The sequence below is a fragment of the Electrophorus electricus genome, chromosome 7, assembly GCF_013358815.1.
Source record: "Electrophorus electricus isolate fEleEle1 chromosome 7, fEleEle1.pri, whole genome shotgun sequence".
Lineage (NCBI taxonomy): Eukaryota > Metazoa > Chordata > Actinopteri > Gymnotiformes > Gymnotidae > Electrophorus > Electrophorus electricus.
Window position 1 is genome coordinate 6,731,800 of NC_049541.1, and position 24,780 is coordinate 6,756,579.

Genomic DNA, 24,780 nt, shown 5'->3' on the forward strand with positions numbered 1-24,780 from the left:
CCAGATTGTTTTGATAGAAGAAAGCATGGAAGCAGGGGAAATGAGACTGACCCGCTCATCTAAAGCCAAGAAAAAAGGTAGTTTAAAGGAACGTAATTATTTTTAAATATCTGGCTGTTTGACCCATTTGTACTAGGCAATGTGCAGCAAGCTGTCTCGCTAACGTTATGTAGCTATCATATATATTGCTTTTTATTATATATCTAATTTCCTTTAAGTCTAGTTTTATGTGTATTAACCTACAGGTGGAAAATATCAGGCGAGGTCAGCCGTAGAGGATGCTAAGAGGTAAGGTATGGCAGTAATCTTTGCAGCTAGTAATGTTATTAACCCGAAGATAGCTAGTTACCTTATTAGAGATCTCCTTGTCGTATAACTTATGTGTTGTCTGTATGTAAAAAAATTTAAGGTATCCTGTTGCAAGTTATCCCCTCACAGCGTGCAACCTTTTTCACAGGAGAGAGGCTTTGAACGAGACCCTGAGGGAGAAAGTCGAATTAGAGCGGAGGGCTCTTCATGTTGTGGAACGGTTGCTTGACAGTAATGTGACGGAGGATTTTCTTATTGACTGCGTGAGCGCGCCAGATAATTGACTTATAATAAGGGTCGCACTAAAGCGAACAGAGCAGTTGTACTTTATGGTGTTCCCTCTTCCTTGCTGACTAAGAAAATTTTGTGCATCATCTGCTTCAGGCACGACTGATCACTCCAGCTAGCTATAGAGATGCGGTGGAAGAACGCTCCATTGTTAAACTCTGTGGCTATCCTATATGCCCCAACAAACTGACCGAAGTAGGAACCTTTTTAACTAGCAGTTCTATGAAATTGCAGAAGCACCTATTAAGTCACTATATGTGTGGTGATGGATGAGAGTTTTTTATTTGATTGTGGTCATATGGCTACTGTATTGTGTGATTGTTACTCGTTATAGTCTCATTAATATAATGAATGTGTGTTCAATATTGCAGGTTCCTACTCAACAGTATAAAATTTCCACGAGGACAAATAAGGTGTATGATATCACCGAACGTAAGGTATCAAAGTGTGCAGAGAGAAGATTTGTGGTTGATGACTCTTCTTGTTCCTTTTTTAAAATAGTATTTTTGTGTCTGTTTCAGTGTTTTTGTAGCAATTCCTGCTATAAAGCCTCAAAATTCTTTGAAGTCCAGATATCAAAATCGCCACTGTGGCTGAGAAAAGAGGAGAGGTAGTATGATGACATCATTCTTATTCATTATTATAAGAGTTTGTTGCCACTATGAACAATGATGTGTGTTTTGTTTTATAAATAGACCTGCTGATGTCAAACTCATGAGGAAGGAAGATGGGTATGTTTGCACCATTTTCTTTATATATTCCCAGAAAATTAACTCAAAGATAGGTTGTAGTGCGCTCATAGTCCCTTGCCCTGTTCCCCCATGCTCAGAGGGAGCTCGGGGCAGGAGGTGCAGCTGACAGACAGAGCGGTAAGCGCAGGAGAAGTCGAGAATCCTGTTACAGAACCGGTCATTCATCTCGGGGATTTGGCCAGTGAGAGCAGCAGCAGTGATGAGGAGCAGGACTTTGTGTCCAGTGTGCTAGCTGGGCAGCGGGCGCAGAACCGGGTACACTGGGGAGAACTGCCCAAGCGCCATGGCAGGAGTGAGAAGGACCAGTCACACCAAGGTGACATGAAGGATGCCCAGGCCTCATGTCTACGACCAGAGAAAGAAAGTGGCGGGCCATCACAGTCCTACTCAACACCACACGGTGACTCATGCATCTATTCAGCCCTGCAGAGTAAAGTCACACCAAAGGAATGTGTCGTAGAGCAAGCTAGGGAGCTTTTAGACCAGTGTGCGCTGTCAGACAGCTGTACCTCAGCGGTCACACCACAGGTCCCTGTTACTGGTGCACTTCAAAAACTTAGTGATGTGAACACAGATGCCAGAAACACTCCTGACTCTGGCCTAAACATCTGCCAGGTGGGCATGAGTAGGAGAGGAGCGGCTCAGCTCAGAAGCCTTTGTAAGAACCACACGAGAGCAAAAGCAGAACCTCCATCAGTCAAGCAAGACCTGCTAAAATACCTCCGGTACACTCTGAAGGAATGGAGAACTGAGGAGACTATGAGGTTCCTCTATGGACCTGACTACACCTCTCAGACTGAGGCCACACCACCCAATGAGGAGGAGGAGGAGGAGCTGGATGAAGATGACTTGGAAGATGTCGAGGAAGAGATGGGGAAGGTTGAGCCTAAGCAGTGTGGGGGGTGTCGGGCCAGACCCAATGCCACAGCGCCCGATTACAGCACTCTGCAGGAAGAGGCGGAGCTTCTGAATCTCAGGGTGCAAGAGTTCTACAAAGGAGTCTGTGCTCTACCTGAGGAGGTCGAACCTGATGCTGTGGAAGAGGATAAAGACACAGAGGTGAGCAGTTCCACATCATTCATGTGCCACATGGCTGGACCTCTCCCGCCCAGGGCTTCCTTGAGCTCACCTAAAACAAATCATCATATTGTCCTTCTCATCTGGATTTGGATAAAGTTGTCCTTTTTGCATAATAATGCACTATAAAGGCGCCCGCCATTAGATACAAATGAAGCATGCTTTTACATACAGAGGCCTGTTGTGGGCAGTGCAAACAAGTGTTTGAGACACCATCTCATCTGAACCTTTCCAAAGTTGCACCGATTTGTAATGGCTTTTATGATTGACTGTATGCTTCTGCAGGACGGTGATAAGGGCCTTGCTCTCCCACTGGTGGATTCTCATGCACAACGTGTAATCCAGAAGCGTATAGTCGTAGAAAAGCTCACCAGAAGGTCTCTATTCAAAGTTTTTATTTTGTATGTCCTTCAGTATTGGTGCATGCCATAAAGATATTATCACAGGCTAGATATTATAAGAGAGTGTTGTGTGCCTTTTTTAATGTTTAAATTGAGACCAGTGTCTTAAAATGGTTTAACAGTGTGATGTTCACAGAATATAATAATAGAAAGCACTTGCGTGAAACTGTGAAGGAACTTGTGAAGGAAAGCAATTGCATTTTGGTAATGTTGCTTCCATTGTTGTCCTGCATGTTCATTTCCTTTTCCAGCTTAAGTGGCATTGTGGGGACCCTGCATCTAACTATGAGCGAGATTATCAACGACATCAACAACTTGGTCAGGACTTTTAGGTGAGCCATTGTGTAATATTATTATTTATTTTTTTTTTTTTCACTTATTTGTACTATTTTGAGTAGAGCCTTAATTCCATTTATGGCAAGCTGTGATATACAGTTGATTATCAATGCATCCACTATACAATAAGAATATATAGAATGCACATCTATGAAAACCATCAGAGGGACCTTGAACTGTGAGATTATTTCAATCTTCACACGGCCTAGAATAGTGATTGGTCATAGAGGTGGTGTCAACAGGAAGTTGTGGCTTACACTTTGTAGATGATTTACCGTGGGCTCCGAAGGGGCACTTCACGCTTAGATTGAAGCAGCTTCCAGGAATTCTACTGCTGTTGCTGAGGGCCACTAAATCTGAACCTGGCACACAAAGGCACCACACCAATTAAAGGTGTTAAAATTTCCTAGTTTCGGAGATCTCCAGCAGCCTGTCCTATAGCTTTTACTGTAATGACTCACATCCTATAGCTAATTCATAGAGCTTATTTTGACTCGCTGCTGTAATGATGGTTTTTGAATTCCTCTCATTAATGAGATCATACCTTGTTATGTTTTAACAGGTTCACCAGCGTTAACATTATTCACAAACCTCCTGAGTGGACCCTGATTGTAGTAGTTCTTCTATCAGTGTAAGTCTCTTTATTCCTCAGTGTTCAGGAATTATTCCAATTATGATCTAATTAAGTTAATATTGATAGGATAGTGTTAGGATATCCTAGTGTAGGATAGTGAGAGATTATCTAATCACATTTTGTGTCTAATAGAAAATGATGGATATCAAATAATTTCTTTTTCTGTAGTAAGCAACAGGTGAGACAAGAAGGATCAGAAGTAGAAGCATTTGCAAAACTGTTTTGAGTACTGCGTAAACGAAATTTCCCTATCAACCGATGGCCACTAGTATATATAATCTCACATGGGAAAGTCCTGTCCTGTGTTGGCATTCGGGAGTGGAAAGGGCTCTGATTGTTGGCCTGGAGATGGTGTTTTTCGCTGTATATGAAGCGGACTACTGATTGCAGGTTTATTGCAGCTCAGTGACCTGCTGTGCCGACAGCAAAAGTATGTGCGGGATGGGCTGACAGCTGGAGTGCAGGGCTTTAAGGGAACCTGGCTGAGGAAATCAGGGAGCATTGTTTTCCCTGCAGGAACAGCCACTCAGTAAAGCCATTTACACCAGAGTGATTTGTGTGCGTGTGGTGCAGTGCATGTGTAATGTGTGTACATTGGAAGGAGATTGAGAAACATGGAGCTTGTCTTGTAGTACTCTTAAACATAATAACATGTATACAAGCCTTTGAAACCTCTTCAGTATTTATAATTTTGTAGCTGTAGTGCATTTTCAGTGTTTTTAATATCATTGTCAGATACCTTAATTAGGGATCACCCATGGGTGATCATTTATATGAACTGACCTTGACTGAATTGCTTGCTTATTGTTCATAGACCTGTATCCATTGGTGATCAGGTCTATGATGGACAGTGGGACTTTCTCATAACCATCTCTGAAGGCATACTGTCGATATATCAGAGAAAAAAAGCAACGGGAAGGTGGCTTGTGCGTGCGCTTTCGGGTGTGTCAGAGGTGGCTCCAGGGTGCTGTTTGCACAGCAACAGGTGGTGCATGCGACTTCCCCAGGTTTTATGAAGGCTGTGCAGAGCTCCGGCGGCCGCGGGCCCTGCCCGCAGTTCCGTATTGCTCCCCGACTGAGTCAATAGAACCCCCCGCTACCACCACCCGACTGCCCGGTCTACCCGGACTGCCCCCGGGGGCCAGCGGCATGGGAAACATCCCACCTGTAGAGTTGTTCCAGCCACTCTGGCCACATGCTCTGCACAGCTGCTCAAAAACAAGGCTCTGATTTGCTGTTTACTGGCGTGGTGGACAAAGTCCAAGCAGATCACTTTATACACTTACTTGTGAAGGAGGCCATTTATTTTTTAAAAATGATACAAAATGCTCATTGAAAAGATGCTAAATGGTTCCTGGATCATTCCGATGTTTCCCAATGAGATTATGATGATCACGTCTGTGTGGTTTTCCTTCTGTGTAGGCTGCAACACTTATTTTGTGTTGCTGGATAACAGGTAATTATCAGTCTGCCCTGTTGTATTTTCATTGTTAAGAAAAATGTATGCATTGCAGTAGAGTGGCGAAAAAACACAGTGATTAAAGTCGCAGTATGCAGTGTATATGACGAGCGCATTTTGTATGGCTGTAGATGGCCTTTTTTTCCGTTCATTAATAATTTGGTTGTGGGCCTCTCTTTGCCTGATGTCAGGCGTGCAGTTAGTTTGTGCTGTTTTGTCTGAGCTTGCTGAATAATGGATAGAGCTCCCGAAACGCTAGAGCAGGTGGAAACCGAGACGTCGTGTCACCCTTTACGTCGAGAGGGAGATGGGTAGAGAGGTGATTTCATGCACGCGTGCTGCAGTAGTGTCTGTAACTCAGTGATTTTTATCAGACTGGGGGTGGGGTGGGTGCGCTGATCTCACTAGTCTCTATAGTGGTGGAGTTTGTCTTGCTCAGAGAGGGCTCATATTTTTAAATGAATTTAGAAAGGTGTGAACAGTTTTAGGTTTATTGCTTGTTTATGGCCTAATTAGCACCTCCTGGAACCTCATTGATTCTGCCAGTCTCCTTCCTGGTTTTTTTTTCTACCCGTTATATTGCAGTTGTCCTGCCATGAGCTGATATTATCAAAAGCTCTTATACTTGGTATGAAAGTGAAGAAATCTACTATGTTGTAATAATAATGATAATAATCAAGCTACCTTTTGTCTTTTTTTTTTTTTTTGCACTATGCAATTTTGGATTTGACAGTGTTGTTGTTTGCACTCTCTGTTGCAGTCCAGATGAGATGTGTTCCCTTTTTGAGTCCTGGCTGAATCTTTGCTGTGTGTGTTCATAGAAAACTATTGAACATGTTTGTTTTTAACTGGTAGTTGACAAGCACATTAGCAGACCCAAACAAGTGCCCAGTGCTACATGTGGCCAGGTGTCCCCTGAACACAACTAGCTGCATTCACATGTAGAAGACACTGCCAAGCTCCTGCCTCAATGCCACTGTGTCACTCAGTTGGTGACTGATCATGAGTCTAACCAAACTGGAGGCTTAGCGTTTTTCTCTAAGCACGCTGAGGTGCTTTACAGTACTACATGTGTAGTTCTTTGAACACGTACCGGAGGATGGAGGCACACCACTCCCCAGGTGGAGTTCAGTGGGGCTTCCTTGTACTAGTTGAGAAATCTACAACAGATCTATGAGATTTAGCTACCAAACTGAGACAGAAATTGACATTTTCTCATCCTACAATCTATCAGTGTTTATCTTTAAAGGTTATGCTTTGTCGCCAAATTTTGAGATCACTTATTGAAACCATTAATATACAGCAACGTGCTCCGTAGTTTTTCTGCTGTCTCCAGAAATCATCGGCATACTGTTGCTGCAAGACACGTTGTCTTTATGCACGTCTTTTAAATGTTTGATGGTGCTTTTTCTGTTGGTCAGGTTAACAGAAGTGTCACCACTGCTGAGAGAGTCCATGGCGAAGCCCTCTTCAGTGGAATACATGTCTTCACTCATGAAGGCACTTGGACTTACAGACCAGGATCTGCAAAACTTAGTACTACTTTTCAAGCCTAACGGACAATTACCCTCTGCCCACTTGGATATGTAAATTGCTGTATTTTGAGGGGAAAAAAATCTAAATAAAAACTTTTAACTTTAGCATGCATCATCTGTTAACTGCTTTCCTTTTAAGTTAAGACTTTCAGGGTTTTTGGTCATTACTCCACCTTAAGAAAAGTGAATGCAGTTCATGTGAAATGCAAAAACTTACCTGACTTACTCAAACATGATCTGCAGCCTGAATTGAACGATAACTTGTTTATCACAATTGACATCTTACAAAATTTCTTACGTGAAAGTTGACCTATTATGCATTTCATTGATCCCTTAGCAGAAACAAATTATAGTCTATTGTATCTGAAAAAGGATAAAATGTAGATGATGGGCTACTTAATAACCGAATAGATTGTATTTCGGTGTAATGTTGGGAACCACGACATTCGATACGATCTGATATAAAACATTTAGGAAGTATTTGATTGACAAACTGATGTCCAGCCTTCGAATAATCGCCTACGATGGATTATTTTATAAGTTTATTTCCACGTTTTTACATATTTAGAAAACAGAGTAACTCGTGTATATGAATTGAATAAACATTCAAACATTTTTATATAAATAACCTAAAAGTCATATCAGGAATTCAGCCACAGATGGCCTAGATACTCTTAGCATAGACTATCTAACGGTCTGTTAGGTCCGTATCCTGATAGTGTTTTACGTGTAAAGAGTGTGCAGTTACAAAACTGTCTTGATTTGAGGTTCTCTTTATTTTAGACCATGCTGTGTTTCTTTGTGCCTCCTCAAATCTACTTTGCGCTGAAAGCCTTTCCCGCACAAGTCGCATCCAAATGGCTTGAATCCGGTATGTTTTCGGCTATGCGTAATGAGGTTGGAACTCTGGCTAAAGGCCTTTCCACACACTTGACATTTGTGCGGCTTTTCGCCTGGAATAAAATGAAGAAATTATTAGAAATAAGTTATATACATTTCACTATCAAACTAGGCCAATGCTAACCAAACTGGCAACTTTCTCTTATGCAATTCAATCTATAAAATTATTGCCATCATCTAAACTGCAATTGGTGAACCTCGTGATTTCCGTTTTAAACAGACTTATTATAAAGACCAGTCATGTTGTACCTGTGTGGATGAATGTATGTTTTTTCATATCTGACTTCTGATGAAATCTCTTGCCACAGTATTGGCACGGGTATGGTCGCGTGTCAGAGTGGATGAGCAGGTGCGTAGACAGAGTAGACGACCTCTTGAAGCTTTTCCCACATATTTTGCAGCTGAAAATCCTCTCCTGTAATACGGTAATTTGTGTTTAAAAATGACACGACTCACGAAGTTCTCCGGCAGATATGCTTTAAAAAAAAAAACTAACAACAAAACAGACGTACTTGCGAGTGAACGGCTTTGTGCTGTTCCAGACTAACCGCGTGACCAAATGTTTTCCCGCACATTTCGCAGGCAAAGGGCCTCGTGCCACTGTGCGACCGCCGAACGTGAACCTCTAAGCCATGCGGGGTTGAAAACACCTGTTTAACATTTAAAAGAGTCGGTGTATCAGATTACCCATAAATCTTCCACGATTACTCTCATTAGAGTACACACACACACAATAGAAACGATACAATAAATCAGTGACTATAAGCATACCTTAGTACATTTTACACATTTGTATGAGCCATTTAGATGGAGCTGAGTGCACAAAAGATCAGACTGTGATTCAATGTCGGAGACCTCAGTGATGGTCTTGAAACTAGCGTAAAATCCCCCGGCGGCGGCCAAGGGGTTATACTCCTGGCTATATCCCCTGGAGGAGGTCTGTTCATTGAAAAGAGCCCGAGTACTCCTCTCCGTGGTACCATAAATGCCGGTCGGCGGTTCTGGTCCCATCGGAATGGGAAGCCGGTGAAAAGGTTGAACGAAACGCCTGAGCTCGGATCTTGCATGTGCCCAATTGCACGGTCGGAAGGTCATGTCAAAAGGCTGGATGTCATCCGGTGATGATACGGGATATTTTCCCACATCTGTTCAGAAAATATTAGTTATCATTGTAGAATATTATGTTCTATATTATCACAAAATATTCGTTTATTTTTCGTTTAATGCATTTTTCTTTTAATCCACTACAAAGAAACAAATCAAAATCACAATGCCCCTTTGGAGTAACGGACAGTAGGCTATGCAAATATTTATACCGGGAGATGATGACGGTGACCGGGGTCTCCAGGAATCGTCATAATCCGAGGGTCTGTCACACACACTGCCCTCGCAGCTGAGCGGAGACTGCTGAGCAGAGTGGTCCGCAGTACATACCACACTTCCCTCGGGCGAACGCCTGCCCGGACTTTTACCTACATCCTCGCAATGTTGTGACGCTTTATCTGTTTGAATATCTACACAGAAAGTTTTTTTTTCGACACGTGGAAATACTATTTTATACTAAAAATGGAAAATAAAGTCGAGACATATTTACACATAATACCTGTGCATGAATGCGTTTGAAGAGTAGTGAGTCGCGTGTAGTCTTCCTCCAGGTAGCGTGGCTGGTGATAGCTGTGTGCCCGTTTGCTCTTCACTAAAAATGACCTCGGCATGTTCACAGGGGTCAAGGGTCGTTATCACAGCCACGCAATCCTTCGTGGGGTGCGCTGTTTAACTAGAGAGATTTAAAACAACAACAACAACAACAACAACAGCAACATTTTTTATAACGCCGGGCCGTGTACACGTAGAAACATGACGAATACAAAGGTGCCTCAGTTCTTCACGTCTAGAAAAACTTACTGACTCACAGAATTGTCGAAATGAGGAAGGATTCGTTTTTTTGCATGTATCGAGACTTTTACGAAACGAATGAACCGAAATATCTCAAATAAAGGCCCCTGAGCTCACAGTAGATTTTAACTCCTCCGTTTAGTAACCTGGTCGAAAAGCCTACGCTGTGTCCAGGTCTCCTGGAGCATCAGTGAAACATTATCTCCTTCGTGTCAGTGACGCAGACTACCAACCAATACTGCACGCAACAGCCTGCGAGTGGTACCGTAATCAGGCTGTTAGCTTTCAGTTTATTGTTTCTTACTGCGTGCATGTCAGTGCGATGTCAGATGTCAAGAGCATCCTAATGAATATCTATTTTCTATAAAACAGAAATATTTATTTGTGTACATGACACTTGAAGCGAACAAAAATACACTGTTATTACTCAGTTTGGACAGTTTTTTTTGTTTTTTTTTTTACATAGACACGTTTTAGGACAACTAAACGGCTATATGCAGGCCTAATTACATTGGTTTTTACCATACAGGCCTTTTACATTTTACATGAAAGTTTTTTGTATTTACGGCAGTATATGTCCATCATAACTTGTAAACCGGAATATAATTCCTGCTTCACACTAAGCACTTTTTTTTTTTTTTTGCTAAAAAGAAAGAGGCGTGACTTTACTGTATGGTATTCGTCAGATGCAGCCGTTTTTAACCACCATAAAATCATTGTGGTTTCGTGAGCTCAAGGTCTGACAGCAAGATAGAAAGGATTTCAATAAATGTGGGAAAAACTTTGGCGCACCAGCTGTGATGCATTGACCGCTGATACACATGTCGCACACCCATATGAACTCATCTGTCTTAAAAACTACGAACTAGTGTCCTTTAAAAAAGATAAAGATCCTTAACAAATTTAAATGTACTTTATATTTGCTAATATATATTTTTTTTGTCATGGCAAATTAGTTTTGCACATTTATTCGCTCTCTCAATTAAACACTCAAGTAAATCATGTTGGGCTACACTTTAGCAGACTACACGGGCAGTGATTTCTTGAATACTTATAATATTGCACCGTAACTGACATTATAAACTCTTATTTAAACAGTAAATCTGGTTTTGAACATCGTTATATACAAACGATAAACTTTAGAATAAAGTGCATGACCAACCTGTTGCTCCGTGCGAGATGTGCAGCGGCGCTCGAGCTGTCTCGTCTGAAAGTGCAACTGCTGAAGCACGCGCCTTAAATAACAACTTGAACTTCCTGAAGATTACTAGGACTCTGTTTAAAGCCAAAACAGGTAACAGGTACCACTGCATAATTTGATAAGCCATATGGATTGGTGGGTGGTGGATTTGATACTATAAATTGCGTCCTGGATGGAGTAAGCGTCCCGTTATAGATGTGTCTGGGAGACGCCTATAATGATCTAAATCAGATCAGGATTTTCGCCTGTTTGAGGAAGATTTCATATTTGGCATTCGTTTGATTATATGCAATTATTCTTCCAGAAATAAAAACACAACGTCAGATTGTCGGTTAGGTTATGCATCTTAGCTTGTCGTGTCTCGAGTCTTTTTAATTAATAGTATGTTTACTGTTTGAGTTTGGTTATAGTCACGTGGTAGAGGTAGTACGTAGAAAGAGAAAAAAAACAGACTAACCACCTCTTCAAAATTGTGCAGTCGTAAATATGTAACAGAAATACGCCTAGTGTGGGATAAATAAATGTAGACTGTGTGTTGTTAGAATTTTAAAAAAAAAAAAAAAAAAAAAAAAAAAAGTCTTTCAGATTCAACGAGTGGTAGAAATTTTTTTTTTTTTTTTTTTTGGGGGGGGACGGGGACGGGGACGCTGTGTGTCTTATATGCTTTATAAACAGTAAACAGAAAGCTAACTTTATATCCGGCCAGTGAATTTATTAATTACAAGCGATACATTAGACTCTGGGTGTGTTTATACACACACACACACACACACACACACACACATAATTAATGACTTATTGATTCCAAATATAATTAATTCCTTAATCATCTTTGCAAGAGTAAGATATGATCTACAACCTTAAGCACATTTAGAAACGTTTATTTTACAAACCATTATTATCGAAATTCCCTCGTGTTTTCTAAATTGAGGCGCTGCAAACATTATCTATATTAAGACATATTTTTGCTAAAGCAGCATTAAAGTGTACAATAAATTTGAAAAATCACAGGGAAAAAAAAAAAAAGAAAAGAAAAATCACCGAGCCGGAACCCAGGGCTCAGAAACGGTACTGGCACACAAACCATGCAGGCTAATTAGTATCGCTTTATACATACGTCTATAGCAGTCCAGTTGTGTTGTTATAAGAGACTTATTAACATAACTTCAGCTTTAAGAGGAAGTTCAAGCATATCAAGATTTAATGACAAATTGTGACCAAATGTAGCGTACCACAGTGAAGAATATGTGTGTGACCACCGGACCATCCGTAGGATAGTGTTGCTAAAATGTTGCTCACAGGTGGGGCGAGCAGCCTGCCCGGGTGCACGTGTTAGCCATGGGTCGGTCGGTCAGAAGGCTACTGTCCACATCCCTCTTCTATTCGCATGATCTTGGAGACACGACGGCTAGTCGGCAGGGAAGCTGCCCACTCTCAAGTGTCATTACGTTGCAGTGTGGTGGCTGGCGATGAGGAGAAGCGCGGCGGAGACGGTCTGACTGCTTCCCTCTGCCGGGAAAGGTTCCGAATCTGGACGACAGAAAGGCCCACCCATGTGTTACAGTATTGCCTTAAGATAACTATGTGGGACTGCAGACTAAGAGACCTGTTAAATTCAGGTGCAGAAAAGAGTGCAATTTAAGGTTAGATTTCGGAGGGGAATATAATTCCAATCACATCACATTGCACGTAACACACAACCTCACCCCCCCCCCCCCCTCACCCGCAAGATGTTACTATATGGTTCTGTCACGGATGGATGGTACTTTCACACACGTGGCCCACTTTCGTTCTTCCAAACTCAGCGGCAGTGCCCAGTGTAGGAAAAGTCGTATGGCGCGTGCCCCATCCCCCTAAGTCACGCTGCAGTTCTCCCACAGCGCTGAAGAGAATGTAAACGTGACAAACTAACTCGCTCATCAGTCAGAACAGGAAACCAAAACCGTCTCTGAAAAGACGCTATCAATGCACGTAGAGGTCAGCACTCCCCTCCAAGCTTGTGAAATGAGGTTTCTCTCGCTCTTTGAGACTCTCACTCAGTCAGGCTCTGAGTGTTGATGGTAACTCCTCAGCTCTTTAGAGAAAACGTGATTGAAATAGCAGCACTGAATATCTGTGATCAAAACTTCACCCCTACCACCCACCCCACATTTGCTATGGCTGGAGTACTGTTGTACAAAACAAGAATGTCAAGACCTAGATAGCGGCCTGTATGTGGCCCACTGAGCTATTTCTGCAGTTCTAAGAAGATGCAGTCTTTGCTGCTTTCAACTTTTGCATTTCAATACCACACACATGTGAAATAAAGGAAAGACCTGTTTGAACATAGCACCCTCATAAGATGTTAGAAGTGTAAAGTATTTTGAACACCACACTTTGCCTGTGTGAACCGCTATGACCAATTTGAACACAAACAGTGTCTAAAGCTATTTACATATGTAGAAAGCTTTTTTGTCCAAGTTGTAAGATCCTACAACAGGTTTCAAGCATACGCAGCTCCACAGACGGCAAAAAAAAAAATGTTTGAGAACGGGTTGAGGCATCTGAGCTGATTTAAGCAGAGGTAAAACCAGAGAACCGCAAGACTCGCCATGTCATCTGATAGGTTCCCCTTGTCCTCAAAAACCACAAGGGTTGAGACAGAAACTGGGTCTACGTCCATATTTACTGCAAGTCATTCATTAGAGGCTCTTCTGGAGCATCCTAAAAATCTAATTAAATTAATACACAAATAAGTAAACAATACATGATGGATAAATAAATAAACCACAACAGCAGAATGCAAAGTGCTAATCTCATAAGATTCATTAGTGTTATCCTATTCTTGATCATGTGAATGTGGATCTTAAGGAAAGAAACCTTTTAAAATTTGAAATATTATAAAATATACGCAAATATTATAAACATATAAACAATTATTATTAAAAAAGTGTCACAGGTTAAGGCTACTGAACAAAGCCTGCTCTTGGGCTAAACTGTAGTGCCAATGGCAAATTACACACTGGGAATTATTTTAAATCTATAAGATATAAGAAATTAATTAATTTACACATAGCACAGCTTGAACAGATTAGTGCATCTTTATTACTTCTGCATGTATAGTCTATATATATATGCACTGCATTGCTAGGAAAGTCTCAAAATCTGGAGACCCAAGTCGTGAAGGAGTTCATATGGGGCAGTACGTTATACCAGAGCCCTGAACTGACTCAGCCACTTCGCTTAAAGTTTCTACTGTGCAGTAACTACAACAGTTTTCATAAACTAGCAAAAGGTTATCAGCTAAATGAAAGTGGTTTCTTTCTTTTGAGAGTTCGGGTTATAATAGCCTAAAGAACCTGGATGAAGTGTTATTGATTGAAGTTAGCGATTGCTCGAACATGGGACTAGGCCGAACGCTGACAATGCGACAGCGGCAGTTGCTGCAGACGGAGCGCGGGCAACATATTTCAGTGTCTCTTTAGCTCAGCTGGTGAACCCTACTGCTCACGCGAGATAGGGAAGGGGGGTGGGAAAAAGTGGCGGACATGGACCACAATTTACGGCACTGGAGCCAAAAACCACAAGACCGTTATCCCTCTTATCGTTGTTACGGTTTTAAAACCGACTCCAGTAAATCATTGAGAGAATAAAGGCCTAGTTTAGATATATTACTGGATTTATATAAAAACCCATTTAGAAAGCAATGTAGATAACTGGGGTGTCTGATTTAATAGGTGTGAGATAATTGTGAATTGTGAGTAAAAAAGGGAAAATAATTGCATATTAAGTATGTATATTCTATTTCATAATGGATGCAGACAACGCCTAAGGCTTTTAGCAAAATCACTTTAAAAAAATAAACAAAATTTAAATCATCATAAAAATCAAGCATGAGTGGGGATTTAATAATCTTTGTTCCAAAAACACACAATCCATCTTTATATTTTACAAGAAGCTTATTCTGATTGTTAAAGCAAAAAAAACCCATTTTGTGTTAATAAAATAAAATACCTTCATACGTATCCGATATAAACATTGCTGATACAGCATGGTAGGTGTTAAATTAACAGTGAGGATTCTGCTATGCCAAAAGAATGGATGGCACCTCCTAGCTGATTGCTTAAAGGTGACAGAGCATGAGGTGGCAATAAAGCAAGCAACACATTCGACTGCTTGGGAGCAGGGGGGTGGCAGGGTAGGTGGGGAGTCTTCCCTTATCTTTGAAATCCGCTATGCTCATCGTGACGCTATGAACAAAAGCTTCTCGCTGTAAATCTAAGGAGCTGCACAAATCATACAGAGCCAGAAGTGTTGAGAGACTTTCCTGACCATTGTGTGGCTCTTTGAGACAATGTTCTCTCTTTTTCAGGAGAGCTTTTGGCTTCTGAGGGTTCTGGATTTTGGTGAAGTATCTGTGAATAATTCAGACTGACCATCCCAACCCTGCCAGAAAAAAACATTTCTTATTAGTGTTGTGTGGTAGTAATCGTATGATTTGTTCATTATCTAATTTGTCTTTTACATGCCACACTAATGAACTCCAGAAATGCAAGCTTGAAGGAAATTTGAAGGAAACATGAAGGAGATTTTGCCTATATATACACTATAAGAACATCAAAGCAAGCATCAGCTGCCAAAAACGGAACAATCAGAGGAAAAGAAGTTACATGGCTGACAATTACAAAGTCTAAAATGCGAGACAGCTAGTCAAGATCACAGAGCTTTAGAATAAAATGAAGGCAGGAAAGTCTTAAAACTATATCTGAGGTGTGACCAAGAAAGCTTAGGCCACTGGCATGAGCAAAAAGTGTGAAACATGTGGTCAATAGGTCTAAATTTATTTGTTGCTTTAGTTACAGCTATAGCATTTACTTTACTGTGGCTCCAGAGTTCATGTATTGCCATATGAACTCTCTACTGCACCAATACTCTTCATAAAACATTTGTTGTACGTAAAAGAGGTAGATGCTTAATTGTAACCACGCATGGTCTCTCCAAACAAACCAACCCATAAAACCTAAATTCTGTTTAACAACACAGTTCATGGTTTTAAAGACATTTGTTCACACTGAATTCTACCGCACACAAACATTTACTCTTACTTTTGATAGCGAGTTATGAATAACTGCCATAATAGACACACCTGGATCTGCAACTGACTGATATGGTCCTTCAGCTCAGCAACAGTGGTGTCATCGTTGGCCAATCCTCTCCACTCCTCTTCAGGATTCTGCAGTGGACAAACTACAGATGCTCCAGCATGCTAACAGTCAGCTAAAGCCAATGGACACAAGATAGCGTAATCTCACTTCCTTGGTGTTATCTGGCTCCAACATGCATTTTCATTTATTACCCCTTAACTTTCACAGAATTCATTAACATCAGCATTAATGAATACATTGCTAGGATTTGAACATGGCACTGATAAATATTTCAACAACCCCCATTAAGTTGGAGCTAAACATTAAGGATCAAGTTTTGTTTAATGCCTTTAAGAAGTGATGCTCATGGGAAACTTTAGCCAACTTCATAGTATAGACACAGCTCGCTTCATTTAGGTGGCACAACAATTCCAGTTTACAGACAGTGGCTGAGTGCCAGCAAATTTACAAACTGATATTTCTGATGAAATCTCTAATTGTAAGTACATTTACAACGATCCGATATCAGATTATCAGATTACATTATCAGATAAAGTAAATGTACTTAATTTTAATAAAAATACCTAGCATGTGACCTTTATAAAAGATGAAATAGAAGCCATGCGTAATCACACACATTCCTCATTTATCCTCTGTGTAAAAGAACAGCAGTACTTTCTTTGTGCAGTTGGCTGTGTTCTTGCGAAATCACTTCTGCAGTGAAGAGCTTTAGGCGGATGCTGCTTTAGGCCCTCTGGTCTGAAAGTGTGAACTCGGCTGTGCGAGAAAGATGCTATCGGCCACACATTCAGAGAAAAAAATGCAGAAGATGCCGGTTCCGTGTCGGCTGTGTTGGCGATCAGCAGATAGACTTCTTTTCAGCGTTGTTATTGTGCAAAACAGAAATGTATTACTCACCTATCAACCAGGGCAATCAAAGCACAGACTTGGTGTTTCTCAACTCTGGTTCTGGTTGAAGTGTGTTTTCATGCTTTCGTTTAGGGTAAGTGGTAAGTTGTGCTGTGCAGGCCTGAAGGATGGAGTCACTAACAAAACCCTGCGACTGCAGCTGTGAAGTGTATTACTGAATGTAAGGAAGCGGGTGGCTTCGAGGACATTTGATGGGCTTTCCTCTTTAGTCAAAAGTTGGCATACTGACTCAGAGTTGAGAATGCAAAACAGTGTTTTATCCTGTCTGCAGAACTCAAAGGCAGTGGCAGATTCTACTGTCAACCTTTCAAGGGTGAAAGGGTTTAAAGTACGATGTGTGCTCTAGCAGATTTATCAAGACAGTATGATGATACTTTGGGTGTGTCTCCAGCTGCTGTTAGGGGTAATTCTTCTGTACAAATAGCTTTGGTTTAGACACACACGCACATATGCACACACGCACACCCTAATGAACAAGGGTTAAGTGACATGTAACTATCACAGTGGCCAGTGGTACATAGAGTGGTGTCCTTAACACTGAGTCATCATCCATTTCCTTTGGGCTACAGGCTACAAAGCAGCGAGCTGTACACTGCAGGGGTGAGCCAAACCAGTGGGGTTTAATAATGCACACGGACCTGGCCTGAATTTAGCCCTTGGGAAGAGTTGTGGAGGACAAATGACCCAGTAATTAGCCACCTCTGCTGAACCAAATAGGGAATTATGTCACTCTGGGCTGTGCACACCTTGTGCTGCGCTTCCTTCGTGGTCTGTCGCAGCATATTCCGCAGGCTTCGGTTTTGCGTCGCCAGCGACTGCAAATGCTCCGTCTGGTTGTACGTAAGCTCTGTGACGCGCTTCAGCTGGTTACCACGGATTTGGTTCTAGCGGGTCAAAAGTAGGCCTGGTGTTAGCATTTGCTAACACTAGCATCATGCAACGTGGTAATGTTTCTGATTGTGCAGTGGTTTAAATTGATTCAGACAATCTGTAAAACACACTACTAAACGGGTGTGACTGACTTCTAATTATCATTATTTGGGTGGATCTGATTTAGGAGTGATTTCACAGTCATGTACCTTTTACTTGTTAGGAGTGTCATACTAGATGCTGGCTTTTGCAATGTCAGTGTCAAGATCAGACAGAGCATCTGACAGAAGATTTCGACATCAACGTTATATCCGCATGCGTATCATCGTCAGACCAATGATGCATGAATTTCACGAAACAATAATCTGTGGAGTAGCCTACAGGATGTGCAATCAAAATTGTGCAAAAAGCTAATGTACTTCAGTATAAACTCAGACAATAAAACTCGCTCAAGAACTACAGTCCCACAGACTTTAGTTCCATCCCTAATCTGACTAGTCGAATAAAATCAAGAACTTCAATAGCATCTGATTATCAGAACCAGGCAAACTGAGACTAAACTCTACAGGTGCCGAATTGGGTATGCTGGATAAGTAAAACATCGCCATCTACCGGACCTTCAATTACAGTGCATGTTCAGAAGGAAAGCGTGATCTTTTTTTTTTTTTCAAAGTCGCCCATTCAAGTCAAAGCTTTGCCCAAAATTTTAATATGGTTAATACCAAAATGATTCTTATAAAACCTGGTTAACTTGAGTTATTTGTAGTCAAGTTGTCCCTAATAGCAACATTTGGTATCATCAATTGTTGCATTTAGAATTAATTAATTAATTCTTTATAGTTAGTTGTTGCATACAGACACACACACAGCTATAATGTGCTAAAAAGTTGAACCCAAGCCATTAATGTTTTTGGGTTTCCTCACTGCCACGCTTGGTGTATTAGACAATTCAGATCAATATAAAACAAAAACTGGACTTTTCTTCTGAAATATTAAGTCACTGTTGTATTCCTCGGTATGATAATTATGCAATCTATATATTATACATACATGTATACAATATATCCATAAATATAGAAAAGCTGCGTGAATAGCAATGAGTACTATTTAACATAGGTCTGACCTGTATCTGAAGCTGCAGCAGTTTGTGGCGGCTCTGTCCGAGCTGAACTCGAGCGTGTGCTTCTCTCAACCTAACACTCATCACGGCCTCCTGCAGGTCAGTCAAAGTAGTGCCTTTCTTCTGCTGATATGAAGAAAGTATAAAAATGCTCAGAAAAATGTTTGGTCCAATTACGTTGATTACATTTGCAATTGCATTACACATTGCGCGCACACACACACACCTGCCATTTCTCCTCAAGATCTTTGATGTGCTGTCTGAGCTCTCTGAACCCATTCAGTGCCTCCTCTTCTCTCAGTCTCCCACTGAGCAGCTGTTCCTGCAGGTGCTGTAGAATGCCTTCATCAGGAACGGGGCTGCTCTAAAATTTCAGATGCACACACACACACACACACGAACACACACGAACACGAACACACACACACACACGAACACACACACACACACGAACACACACACACGAACACATGCATGAGCACACAAATCCCCTTACTAATCATATCTGGTCGTAGAGTAGCGAAAGGTAAATAAAGATAATGTGGGACACACTTCCTTCTCAAGCAGAATCTTGATTTGTATCTGCTTTAGACTATACTGGCACTCCACCTCTCTCAGCCTGCTGTGGGTTAGCTCCTGCCCCAGCTGCCAGACCAGGTCTTCAGAGCACCTCTTTGAGAGAGAGAGGGTGTATAATGCTGCAGTGTTTCCCAGTCTTGTTATATTTCAGTGTTTCTACTGTTCCCCAACACATCAGACTGATTGTGGCCAGGCGTGGGATTAAAATCATTGCTATTGAGCATGGTAGACAATCTAGAGATGTGCATTGTGGTGAACCTCCAGGACCATGAGTTGGAAATACTGTACTTCTCTTTATAAGCAATTAATACAGCACAGTCTAATCTGGCCACGAGTCCTCTATGTCGGTGAAGTCTACTCACTTTCTCCAGGAGGTCAATCCTCTTTCGCAGACTTTTATTTTCAGCATGCAACTTCTAAAGGGGAGGAAGAGCAGCCACCCAAGAAGGTCCAGGTTATGAGTGGGTCACAGATCTGCAATTACTTTCTTTGTTCTCAGCAAAAAAAATAAAATAATAAAACCTTAGCCTGCAAAGGCATGTAGGAAAGAGACACAAGCTCACTTTGATTTCTTCTTCTTCCTCCATCTCCTTCATTTTTATGGCTGTGTATTCTTTCTCAAGCCTACAAAAGATGCTCAGGAGACAGTGTGCAAGCATCACAGAGATGGCCAACGGATTGTCTTAGGACCATGTTAGCAGGATCAGACAATTGTTTACTGAATTTTGATGTGTATTAAATACCAGTGAATCACTTTTCCCACTTAGTCTAAAATCTCCCAGCTAGTCCATGCCATTTGATCAAGTGATCATTATTTCTAGTAGTGGTATGTGGGAATCAATACAAAGCACACTTTTTGAGCCAGAAACACTGATCAAAAGAGCAGAGAACACACGCTCACTTCTTCATTCTCTTGGAGCTGTACTTTATCTGATACGCTGTTGCGATCATCTCGTCTGGATCTCTGGCAATCTGCTGCGGGGCCATCTTCTCCAGGAACTAAAATAAGAGGGTCACCATGTCTATGGCAGCATGTGGAAGAGCTTCAGAAATGATCACTGAGATGCAGCACAGCTGCCCACACAGAGGACTCATCTTCCAAATGCAGATTAAAACCTAGTCCAAGACTAAAAATACTTCTTAGTGACAGGGTAATTTAGAACAAGCCTTAGCTGAATAGATGTCTGAAAAAACACCCCAAAGTGTCTGGCCAGGAAGATGACATAAAAATAGATGAAGTCATGTATGAGCATGAACATTCTGTTACTATTAACAATTATTCTACTATTTCCATTGTCACTTAGAGACCAAGGGTTGGTTCCCTGGATTGGGGTAATTTTGATCTTTATCTCCTGATGATCTTTTAAGGGCATAGCATAATTAGTTGATTTATTTTTTACCTGCATCATGCTTTCCATATCGAGGTTCATAAGTTCTGCATGGGTCATCTGAAGAATGGCTAGTCCTACACGGAATACAACCTCCAGTCCCTGAGAACACCCACATCCACCCACACGATAGTTTGAGTAAATCAAGTTTAGTGGCATCTTCACTCTCTTCTAGCCTCATACACTCCTGGCCTTTTCCTGATCCCACCCTCACTGAACACGAGGTTTCAAAATGCGTGAGTACCCTGGACGTCACGGCCGTCTTTTGAACCGAACTTGAAGTGAACTCAAATTTGAAGTGAATTCAAACTGGAGCCAAATTAAGTGGCAAGCCTCACCTCACACATGAACACGTCAAAGATCCTGCAGGCTGCAGGCAAAGGCAGGCAGGACAGAAAGATGGTGAGGAACCAGGGTGAAGAGAACATAGAGGTGTGCAAGGCATGGGTTTGGAAATGAGAATGAAGTTCGGGAAGATGTTCCTGGAAAGAGACACACAGCATACCAAAACTGTACAGGGAGACACACTGGATCACAAGTACATAGATGAAAAGTTATGTTGAAATGCTTTATGGGGCGCAAAGCAATATATAAAGACTAAATCACCAAAACCATGTCAATTTTGCTGTATGTTATGGCCACTGTATCATATATGTAACATTAAACAGCACAGGATATTCATAAGGCTTTTCTAGAGGTTTCTAGACGTTGCACTCCTGTGCTTCATTGCTTGCCACTGCAAGCAGTTGAGCAGGATGTCTGACCTGGATCAGACCTTCCAGCTGGTACATGCAGCAGCCTAGTTCCACTGCATGGGGCCGGTAGAGTTCTCGCAGCCTAAAGTCCTGCATCAGCCTCACAAACACACAGAATGCGTCTTCCTCAGGCATCTAGGGTAGAAGGATTTATACAGGCTCATGAATGGGTTTGTAAACATTCAGAGAGAGCAATGTATAATTGGCAGAGTAACTGCTAAATAATTACATTTCATGGGATTTTTCTAGCATGAATAATTAATAGAAATCTTCTTAAAGAAAGCATACACTACCTGCATGAGTAACAACCCAACTATGAATGCAGATCCTTGATTGTAACCAGTTTCTTGGTCTAGAACCGAATAAGCCTATAACCAAAATAAAATAATCATTCGCTTGAGCTGGTTTCCTGTATTTGGAAATTAAACATTAAAAATAACCCATGCAGAGGGAAATAACCTTTAGAATGTCGAAGACCCGTTTCTTGAAGCTGGCATCCTGTCCGTGGAAGAGCTGATGCACGGTGAAGATTCGATCCAGGTCTCTTTGGATCAACTTCTCACATGGGCAAGTCTTCTCGAGCAGCTGTGTGTACTGCACCTCTATGGGTCTGCTATGTGCACTACACAGCAGTTGCCACACTGTGGCCCGGTACTGAGGATGGACTCCCTTCCGGATCATCTCCTAGTTGGGTTATCAACCAGCAGGCTTGTAAGGGGGTGGGGCATGGCTGATGGACGTGGACTGCTCCACCCAAAAATTCTACTAGAATAAATGCTCTAGGAAGCAATTAGCATAATGCAAATGAAGCTGCTCCCTAATACATTAATTGTTAGGCAGATAAAAATATTCCCTTTAATAGGTAGGACTGCATGTTGGGTCTTATGGTGCTACAAAATCATGAATAAAACCTATTAATCAAATTAAGAATAAAATACTATGTGGGTACTCAAGTAATAATTTTAGTTACACCTTCCAATGTTATTTTAGAATTCACATAGACTATAATAAAAATAATTCACAGAAGCTCTGCAGCTTTGCTATGAAAATGAATGGATTGTTCTGCAAATTGCCACACTTTAAATCATTGATAAAAAGACAAAAATAGTTTATTTTATATAAAAATCTAGATAACAACAACAACAACAACAATAATAATAATAACCATAATAATTCACTTTAAATATGAAGTACTTTTCACTGAAAAAAGAAATGATATTATGTTATGCTATACTACATCCCTCAGGATTATTCAGTGACTCATACATTTTTTTTTTTTTAAAACAGAGAAGAAATCAGGCCTTTACCTTCAGATGCTTGACCTTTTTCTTGCTCCATTCTTCCCAGTTCTTAATGATGCAGCCCCATGGGCTCAAGGGGCCCTCCGCAATCGAGAATACCTTTGAAGAGCAGGGACTTTGCAGTGCCCCATTTATAGAGCATAAAGACTTGCTGTCAGTTTCCAGCAGCCTGCCGTGAACGAAATAACCCCGTCATTCTTGTACAGTGTCATGGCCATTCCAACTTGTGCATCAAATCCTAATGAAAGTGTGCTATTTTCCTGAGTCAATAATTAAAAGAGAACCCAGGCAGTGTGCCAACTTATATAAACAAAATACTACCTTCAAACAACCCATTCGCCACATGTGGACAGGGATGCTCTGAGGAGGTAAATGTGTAAAGCTTTACTTTCAACTTGGGTGGAGATAAGTGGGAGTAAGGTGGAAGTGGAGGCACCTGTTCTGCTCCTCCAGCTTAGCCAGGAGCTGCTCCTCATCGTGGCTGAGTTTAGATGCATGATGGGAAGTAGGAGGAGCCACAGTGAGAAAATCCTTTGGCTCTGTGTGAGAGAAAGAAGATATTCGGGCAACCTCACCTACAGCTCAGCACACACGTACTGAGACTTAGTGTTCATTGTAAAGGCAACAGTAGATCACATCTGTTCAAAGGGTGTTCCACTTTTTCCCCCCAAAAAGTGTAAAATTCTAAATCATCCAGTGGGTCATATAAGGTAAAAGCTTAATTACTAAGAAAAATGAATGAATACTTGGTGCTTACCATTGCATGTTACTGAACTCAGAGATGTTGGGACTATCAAGATCTTTGGGACAGCCTCTCCTTTGGTAAATCCTCTCCCGTGGTCATTACTGTTCATGTCTGGAATCACATTTGCTTTTAAACCTGTTTCTACCAGTGACGAAAATATCATGCAGCAATCACATGCTGGTCATTTAGCATCACAGCCTGGTCAAAGTTCTTCTGCAAGAAGGGCTCAGCCAATGACTAAAGTGACTGGTTAGTGACCTGACTAAGCAACTTCCTCTTGATAGTTCCCTTAGATCTTAGGATTCACAAAGAGTATTGAAAATAATATCTTTCTAACACAAAACGTCAGAGTTCCTGCAAAGAGGAGCATGACTAAGAGTTAGGGCAAGTGAAACCAGAGCCTAACAGTGTAGATGTTAGGACTGTGAGGTGATAAGATGTATTTTAGCTGTTGGTGCAGATAAGCAAGAGTCACTATACTGTATGTAATGGTACAACAACAGGGTGGAACTTTTCATATCTGCATGCAGAGTTGCCACACTGTTTTAGAGAAGTGAAAAGCATTGCAGCAAAGGACATTTGCAGTCTGTGAACGCAGTCAAGCAGTGTACAGTAAACCAGGCGAGCTGTGAGTTATAGTGCACTGGGTTAGATGTTTTTAGTCTGAGGTTTCAGATATTACAATGGTCCACAGTCCCTGACTCTGACAATCACACCACTGCACACTTTCATGTCTCACCTGAAATTGTACACCTGATTCTGTGACCAATTTGCCCTTTCCTGGCTTTATATTGAGTAAGGTCTAATGGGCAGATGCTGTTATCCAGAGAGGCAAAAGGCAAAATTACAATAATTGCATTTACATTTAAAAAAAATGAACTTGAAAGAACTATAAAAGTGATTAATTAAAACATAATAAATGCTTAAAATAAATGCATAAAATACTGAATATTATAAGCATATAAACTACATAGCAGTAAGGAAACATTATTAAAATAACTAACTTTATTAAAATAGCAAACATTGAATATGGCCCTCTGGCACCTATAGGGTCAGTTGGGATGAATGGTCATCTGTAAAATACACCTTTACTGTAAGACTAGAACTAGACTAGATTCGCGGTTCTGTCAGATTTTGGTGTGAAAGCTGATGACCACCGAAATAACCATATATATATATAC

General features: G+C 41.2%; 3 protein-coding genes across 9 annotated transcripts; 1 reads left to right on the forward strand and 2 right to left on the reverse strand.

The window, feature by feature from the left end:
• The first annotated feature begins 6 nt into the window (after positions 1-6).
• On the forward strand, positions 7-6,896 carry rpap2 (RNA polymerase II associated protein 2). Its single transcript, XM_027032438.2, has 12 exons — positions 7-77; positions 246-288; positions 458-572; positions 694-792; positions 969-1,034; positions 1,119-1,207; positions 1,293-1,328; positions 1,427-2,408; positions 2,712-2,803; positions 3,079-3,159; positions 3,726-3,794; positions 6,678-6,896. Exons 1-12 carry the CDS (start codon positions 26-28, stop codon positions 6,844-6,846), a joined length of 1,893 nt encoding a protein of 630 aa, XP_026888239.2. The 5' UTR covers positions 7-25; the 3' UTR covers positions 6,847-6,896.
• A 450-nt stretch (positions 6,897-7,346) lies between these two features.
• On the reverse strand, positions 7,347-10,834 carry gfi1aa (growth factor independent 1A transcription repressor a). Of its 2 annotated transcripts, none has more exons than XM_027031003.2 (7): positions 10,750-10,834; positions 9,295-9,468; positions 9,008-9,205; positions 8,463-8,836; positions 8,204-8,341; positions 7,941-8,106; positions 7,347-7,744 (listed from the first exon to the last, which is right to left on the reverse strand). In XM_027031003.2, the coding sequence occupies exons 2-7, from the start codon at positions 9,404-9,406 to the stop codon at positions 7,566-7,568; spliced, it is 1,167 nt and encodes a 388-aa protein (XP_026886804.1). In that variant the 5' UTR covers positions 9,407-9,468; positions 10,750-10,834; the 3' UTR covers positions 7,347-7,565. The 2 variants fall into 2 exon arrangements, with proteins under 2 accessions (XP_026886804.1, XP_026886812.1); XM_027031011.2 differs by lacking the exon at positions 10,750-10,834 and adding an exon at positions 9,605-9,732.
• An 819-nt stretch (positions 10,835-11,653) lies between these two features.
• Positions 11,654-24,411, reverse strand: evi5a (ecotropic viral integration site 5a). Of its 6 annotated transcripts, none has more exons than XM_027030983.2 (18): positions 24,339-24,411; positions 23,612-23,710; positions 23,291-23,393; positions 22,861-23,023; positions 22,013-22,237; positions 21,847-21,921; positions 21,563-21,688; positions 21,137-21,280; positions 20,811-20,900; positions 20,312-20,409; positions 19,974-20,034; positions 19,773-19,826; positions 19,384-19,503; positions 19,058-19,195; positions 18,835-18,957; positions 17,588-17,725; positions 15,914-16,000; positions 11,654-12,318 (listed from the first exon to the last, which is right to left on the reverse strand). In XM_027030983.2, exons 2-18 carry the CDS (start codon positions 23,706-23,708, stop codon positions 12,223-12,225), a joined length of 1,938 nt encoding a protein of 645 aa, XP_026886784.2. In that variant the 5' UTR covers positions 23,709-23,710; positions 24,339-24,411; the 3' UTR covers positions 11,654-12,222. The 6 variants fall into 6 exon arrangements, with proteins under 6 accessions (XP_026886784.2, XP_026886761.2, XP_026886753.2 ...); XM_027030975.2 differs by lacking the exon at positions 24,339-24,411 and adding an exon at positions 15,100-15,213 and having other exon boundaries at positions 12,233-12,318; positions 23,612-23,803; XM_027030960.2 differs by lacking the exon at positions 24,339-24,411 and having other exon boundaries at positions 18,835-18,954; positions 23,612-23,804.
• Between the last annotated feature and the right edge of the window lie 369 nt (positions 24,412-24,780).

Excerpts from the sequence above, each read along its gene's own strand:
- gfi1aa (XM_027031003.2), bottom strand. The coding sequence starts at position 9,406 with ATGCCGAGGTCATTTTTAGTGAAGAGCAAACGGGCACACAGCTATCAC. Across the intron at positions 8,342-8,462 it reads AATGTGTAAAATGTACTAAG|GTGTTTTCAACCCCGCATGG; the intron begins GTATGCTTATAG and ends AATGTTAAACAG. Across the intron at positions 7,745-7,940 it reads ACATACATTCATCCACACAG|GCGAAAAGCCGCACAAATGT; the intron begins GTACAACATGAC and ends ATTTTATTCCAG.
- rpap2 (XM_027032438.2), top strand. The coding sequence starts at position 26 with ATGGAAGCAGGGGAAATGAGACTGACCCGCTCATCTAAAGCCAAGAAA. Across the intron at positions 2,804-3,078 it reads GTAGAAAAGCTCACCAGAAG|CTTAAGTGGCATTGTGGGGA; the intron begins GTCTCTATTCAA and ends TTCCTTTTCCAG. Across the intron at positions 3,795-6,677 it reads GTAGTAGTTCTTCTATCAGT|GTTAACAGAAGTGTCACCAC; the intron begins GTAAGTCTCTTT and ends TCTGTTGGTCAG.
- evi5a (XM_027030952.2), bottom strand. The coding sequence starts at position 23,762 with ATGATATTTTCGTCACTGGTAGAAACAGGTTTAAAAGCAAATGTGATT. Across the intron at positions 23,394-23,611 it reads GAGTTCAGTAACATGCAATG|AGCCAAAGGATTTTCTCACT; the intron begins GTAAGCACCAAG and ends TCTCTCACACAG. Across the intron at positions 17,726-18,834 it reads TGCTGCAGCTTCAGATACAG|AACCAAATCCGTGGTAACCA; the intron begins GTCAGACCTATG and ends TTGACCCGCTAG.